We start from the raw sequence: 5,728 nt of genomic DNA on the forward strand, positions 1-5,728 counted from the left end.
CCACTGACGTGCACACGTTTTTGAATCGTTTGAACGAACCGGCGCGCAAGTTCAAAGAAGACGTCGTCGCTCTCTGCTATGGCTGCGCGGCGCTCGCCACGATCTCGACCAACCACGCTGCGCTTTCAACGTGGATCAAAGCCACGTGTCCGATGGCGGCGCCGCAGTTGTACCATGGTGTCTACTGCATGGCGACCGCGAAATGCATTGCGTCCAAAACCAAGTACCCGACCGACGGCGACGACGCGCTGTGCTACGCGTCGTGGCCATTGACGTACATGAACCCGGCGTACGACACGTGCTTCGGTGACACGCTCTTGTCGATGACGCGCACGTACGAGGTGGCGACCGCAGTCACCTCGAGTGTCCTCGTGTTCTTCTTGACGCTGCTTCTGGCGCGTGTGTGGGTCGTCCGCCGCGCCGCAAAACTATGCGACATGAAGCGCGACGCTGTCTTCACGAGCCCTGTCGAGCACGCGTAGGCAAGAGGCAAAGTTGCATTATGTGATGTCGTGTAGATGTTCTGTCAACACGATCATACTCTGCAGTCATTATAGTAGTGTGCTAGAACCAAAAGGATCGTCGTTTACGGCGAGTCGGGGGAACGCGTACCCTACACCTAGCCTACCCCTAGTTTGCAAATGGGTCAAACCATCATGCGATCTATCGATCATGTCCTTACGCTATACTAGTAGGGTGACCGACTTGTACACAAGGCGGCTGCTATGATCGAGATGTAGCATGCTAAAGAAGCTGTATTGGGATATGGTACGCTTCGGACTCGAAAATGAATGTTGTTGTTTGTTGCACTGCGAGTCGACCCTTACGAGCCGATGTTCGCCATCAGGTCGGATGCAGCTTGGTCTCCACGCAGAAGAGGAAAAATAGGATGCTCCTCAGAGTGACACTGGTACTAGTGGAGGCTGGCTAAGCTATCGATCGCTGTACCATGTTGCATGTGATCCTGCGGCGGCAGTGGCTGCTGGACGATCTTGAGGCGGTAGCGACGGAAGCTCCATGGCTTGGATAGGGTCATCGCCTCATTGGTGAATAAGAATAAGATCTTCGTCGGTACCATGGCTCTTTCTGGCGGCTTCGAACGACGCCAGACTCATCCAGCATGACGGGTGCGCGGGCGACGCAGGGTCCACATACGCGACGCCGCGGGAGGAGATCGAAGTGACAACGATAAAGTGGCCTTGGAAACCATCGCTGGATGGCAGCTGCACGCAGCATGTGAGCTTGCGGGCGTCAATAAGCACAAGCGCCACGTGCTCGCTGTTTGCGAGGGCAGCGCGGAGCGCGTCGATCGAGACACTGCCGCGCCGCGCGCACTTGGCGGCAACGACGGCCTCAAAGAGCGGCTGGATGCGCGCCATATCATCGAGGTAGTCGCGCGTGTAGAACGCGTCGTGGGCCAAGTGCAGCGACGTCTCGAGTACGAGCGAGTAGAACATGATGCGGTCGCGAAGCCGCGCGCGAAGGAGCTCCACGAGGTCGATGGTCCAGATGCTGCGCGTGCGCACTGCGTCGGCGAGCGCGGCGTGGTCTTCGCTTGCATTGGGTGTGGCCCAGGTGAGGACCATTTCTGCACAGGCGAGCCCGCAGTCCCAGTCGTAGCGCTGCCGCACCTGGCGCGCCATGGGGGCTGTGGACTGGAAAGGCGGCATGCCGAAAATAAAGGAGTGGTTTTGATTGGCCGAAATGACGCCAATCGGACGCCCCGCCCACGATCTTTGGCGCCAGCATTGCCGACAGTTTGGCCAACACCGCCTTTTGAACTCCAAGGGTTCATTATAACTTGTATCATCTATATCCAGCGCTGCTGCAATGACAACTACTATGCCTAATTTTGTCTTTCGAAATGACAGATTTCAGCTTCAATTGCACCAACGTATCTTGGGGTGCTTTTATATTCCGCCAACGCTCTGTCGGGAAATGGGTCGGGGGGGATATACAGCAGTATCGTAGCAACTTTGTTCTTGGTGTTTGGTACTTGCACCAATAGCACGTTGATGGGCATCACCGTGCCTTGGTTAAAGACGTGGCACATGCCACGCCAGAGTCATCCGGATACAAAGTGCAATCCGCCACGTACCGGGTGCCTTATCCGGCTCCCTGGCACGATCGACAGAACGTCGTTCAAACCAGGTAATTTAGACATGTGGTAGTCAGATCTAACGCTACACGTCGTTAAAACGCGGGAAAAGACAGATGGGCTGACCTACGACGCCACATTGGATTTTGTTGCGTCTTGTCGCCATGTCCGAGTGGCGCCGCTTCCTCCATGCGTCCAAGAGCCAAAGCAAGCTCACAATGACGCTGCCATTGGACTACATCCAGAAGAAGTCGGCCATGGCGCTCTGCCTCCCCGAGCAGCGCACGGCCATGGAGACCCTCGACAAGCTCACCGACGAGGCGACCTCTGACTATGCGACCGCAGAGAACTGGCCGCTCATCATCGCGGTCGTCGACAAGCTCAACGCCGTTCTGGACGACGAGGTACCGCGATCGCTCTCTACACCCGTGACATCGTCGCATAGGTGCGCGACGAGGCGGCGCGAATGGTGCGCATGCGGCTCGCGAATCCGTCGACGACCGTCGTTCTGGCCGCGCTGCATCTGGTCGAGGCCATCGTCAAGAACTGCGGCAAGGTAATGACCATCGCTGGATGTCAACCTCTCATCCATGCATGGCTAGGGCATGCGCCAGCGGATTGCCAAGCCCAAGTTCATGCACACCCTCGAAATGCTCTACAAGGAGCACGCGACCAAGCGCGGGCGCGACAGCTTGGAGATCCAGGCGCGGACGCTGGAGCTCGTGCAGGCGTGGGGCGAGGCCTTCCTTCCGTTCCGGCGCGACTTTGCGGGCTTTGTCGACACGTACCATAAAATGCGCATCCAGGGCGTGCATTTTCCAACGCAGTACGACACGACGCGGGCGCCCGTGCTGTCGCCGCCGCGCGGCCAAGAAGACAACCCGTTTGCATTTGCAGCAGGTCTGTATCAAGTGCTATTGTGGACAAGTTGTCATGTTTGGCGTAGACCAAGTCGAGGACGAGCCGGCGCCAAGTGCGTACAAGGACCTCCCGCCCGAAGATACGTACCACGTGACCAAGAATATCATGGACATGATGGACGATATGCTCCACGAATGCAGCAAGACCAACTATGCGACACTCCACAGCAACGATATTTTGCAGGTTTAGTCCATATGTCGCCGCAAATAGTCGACTAAGGTGGTGTAGGACTTGGCCGTGCAGCTCAAGCAACTCGAGAAGCGGCTTGTTGTCGTCATCGAGCAAGAAGCCAATCGCAACGGCGCGGTACACATTCTTCTTTTCAAGGTATCAAGTTGATATCTTACCGGATGTAGCACCTGGAAAAATACCTGAGCTTGAACGACGAAGTGCAGCAAGCGTTGTTGCACTACAAGGAGGCGTGTGCGATCGCGGCCAAGCTCATGACCAGTCCTCCGGCGTCGTGCAAGCACAAGCGTACGACCCATTTGACTACGATGACGACGGCTGCATCATCGCTGTAGAAGACAATGCAGCGCCTGACGATGACCTTGTCAAGGAAGGCGTGCTCTCTCCCCGCAAAGCCGCCAAGTCGACCTTCGCCGACGACCGGGCGACGCCCAAGACGACGACAACCGACGACGATGACGAGGATCCATTCGCGGCGTTTGCTAAAGAGCGGGTGCAGAAGCTGTCGGCGGTCGCCCCGTCCGTGGAGAGCGCAATCGGTCCCCTTATCTCGTTTGATGATGACGCACCGGTGGTTGCCCCTATCACAGTGCCCGAGACGAAGAAGGATGACGCACCGCTGATTTTCTGGGACGATGATCTGACGTCGACACTGGTATGAAGCGCGTGGTGTCTCTTGTGAAGGCAGAGGCGTCTGACGTCTATGTAGGCGCCGCTCCCAAAGGCCCCGTCGTCGTTCAACCCCTTTGATAGCCCTCGCGGGCTCGCCCCGGCGCCCACTGCAGCAGGTCCGTTTGCTACAGTGGCAGCCCCGCCGGCGACAAAACCTCCAACCAATCCGTTCGACTTGTTATTTGACTGAGGTATCTCCTCGTCGAACACTAAGCTATAAAATTTGTCGCATGTTTGTCCTACCTCGTTTGGTATAATAGCCTAAACACTTCTCTCGTGGTCCATGCTTTACTAGGACGAGGCGACGCTTTGTGTGCAAACACCCAACCCAACGAGGTCGGAGGCCAGGCAACTATCAACTTGATACGCGGCCGTGACAGCCTGTCCGCGTCCGTATAGAATACAACTCTGTCAGGAACCCTTGTAGCAACAACAGACAAGAATCGTGTATTCAGCAACGATGCGTCGGGACCTGTCGACCGAGTTCTCCGAGACACGCGTGCTGGACAGTCTGTCCTTCGAGCTAAAATGCAATGTCTTTAGTGCACGGCGAGGCGCGTCGTTAGGAACTGCGCGACGGCCGTGTGCCCCATGAACATGGCGGCGTCCTGCGCGCGTTGCAGGTGGCAGGCGCTCGTCGAGGCGGCCAAGAACGTGACAAGGTCCAAATGGCCGTAGCGAGCAGCGTGGATGATCTCGCTGCCGAGAAGACGCATGCGCCCGTCCGAGACGAGGCGGCGGACGAGGCGGTCGTTGCCGCGCTTGGCCGCGAAGAGAAGGCCGCTGTGGCTGCACCCTTCCGTTCGATGCGCGTAGAGCCACTCGTTGATGTCGGTATGGCCGTGGAAGATAGCTTGGTCCATGGCACGTGTCGTGCAGCCGTCACTACGGTGCTTTGCAAGGTACTGGACGACGTGGAGGTGGCCGGCGCCCGCTGCCACGTCCATTGTGTCGGCACTAAAGCCTTCGTACGCGTGGGTGCTCAGAAATGCCATGACGTCGATGGCTCCATGGGTCGCGGCGGCGTGAACGAGCCGGCGCTGGTCGAATGGTGACAGCAAGGTCGTCTTGTGGAGCGACGCCAAGAGCGCTGCGTCGTTGCGGTATGCGCAGTAGAGGAAGAGCATGCAACCGAGGTTGGCCATGTCACGCATCGCGCGGCGAACGGCGGGCAGGCCATGGGCGGCGATCCACGGCTCGAGAATGGCGGCCACGACGTCGATCGAAGGCATGGGCTGCTCTTGCGCCGAGCGCACGAGGTGGTCGAGGCCGCGCAGCTGCAGCGAGACGATGAGCTCGAGCTGCTCCTTGTACCAGCCGTCTTGGTACGCAAAGACGACGTCGAGGAGGTCGCGCGAGTGCAGGACGGCTTCCATATTTGGTGTTGGCGACGCTGCTGCAAGCGCATCCATGGCTTCGAACTTCGGGCGCCAGCCAATCCTGCGTCGCGATATGTGGCACGGCCGCTTCGAATATTGCTGACTCGCTATATACATATTGCTCCCAAGAGTGCGCTCAAGCACGCAATATGCATTGCGATGTGCTGAGACGCAACAGCAACGCGGCATGCGATGGTAGTGTATTGACCTCAAGACGCAACCTTGAAGTGTGGTGATAATGGATCATATTCAATAGTGTCTTTTACCCAACGAGGTGCCCATCTAGTCGAATTGAACACCTCGAACCCACGATGATATTGACCGATGGCGGGTTGATATTGCACATCAATATTTGCAAGCATGACTCAGAACGGCCGTGCGCCCTTTGTTGTGTCGCACTTGACGTATCGACGACATGGACTATAGTAAGAAAAATGCATTTAACGGGTTAATATTGCGTGTTCTAAAG

At 57.3% G+C, this 5,728-nt stretch overlaps 4 protein-coding genes across 4 annotated transcripts; 2 read left to right on the forward strand and 2 right to left on the reverse strand.

Moving 5' to 3' along the window:
- Positions 1–152: 152 nt before the first annotated feature.
- SDRG_11350 (hypothetical protein) lies at positions 153–547 on the forward strand (the record flags this gene model as incomplete). Its single annotated transcript, XM_008617385.1, has 1 exon — positions 153–547. The coding sequence occupies one exon, from the start codon at positions 153–155 to the stop codon at positions 480–482; it is 330 nt and encodes a 109-aa protein (XP_008615607.1). The 3' UTR covers positions 483–547.
- A 190-nt stretch (positions 548–737) lies between these two features.
- Positions 738–1,669, reverse strand: SDRG_11351 (hypothetical protein). Its single transcript, XM_008617386.1, has one exon. It carries the CDS (start codon positions 1,641–1,643, stop codon positions 1,041–1,043), a length of 603 nt encoding a protein of 200 aa, XP_008615608.1. The 5' UTR covers positions 1,644–1,669; the 3' UTR covers positions 738–1,040.
- Positions 1,670–2,255: 586 nt separating this feature from the next.
- SDRG_11352 (hypothetical protein) lies at positions 2,256–4,124 on the forward strand. Its single transcript, XM_008617387.1, has 8 exons — positions 2,256–2,502; positions 2,544–2,654; positions 2,701–2,998; positions 3,045–3,202; positions 3,248–3,325; positions 3,376–3,496; positions 3,544–3,863; positions 3,918–4,124. The coding sequence occupies exons 1-8, from the start codon at positions 2,263–2,265 to the stop codon at positions 4,068–4,070; spliced, it is 1,479 nt and encodes a 492-aa protein (XP_008615609.1). The 5' UTR covers positions 2,256–2,262; the 3' UTR covers positions 4,071–4,124.
- A 177-nt stretch (positions 4,125–4,301) lies between these two features.
- SDRG_11353 (hypothetical protein) lies at positions 4,302–5,316 on the reverse strand. The gene has a single exon (XM_008617388.1). The coding sequence runs from the start codon at positions 5,290–5,292 to the stop codon at positions 4,420–4,422; it is 873 nt and encodes a 290-aa protein (XP_008615610.1). The 5' UTR covers positions 5,293–5,316; the 3' UTR covers positions 4,302–4,419.
- Between the last annotated feature and the right edge of the window lie 412 nt (positions 5,317–5,728).

Source organism: Saprolegnia diclina, assembly GCF_000281045.1.
Source record: "Saprolegnia diclina VS20 unplaced genomic scaffold supercont1.41, whole genome shotgun sequence".
Taxonomy (NCBI): Eukaryota; Oomycota; class Saprolegniomycetes; order Saprolegniales; family Saprolegniaceae; genus Saprolegnia; species Saprolegnia diclina.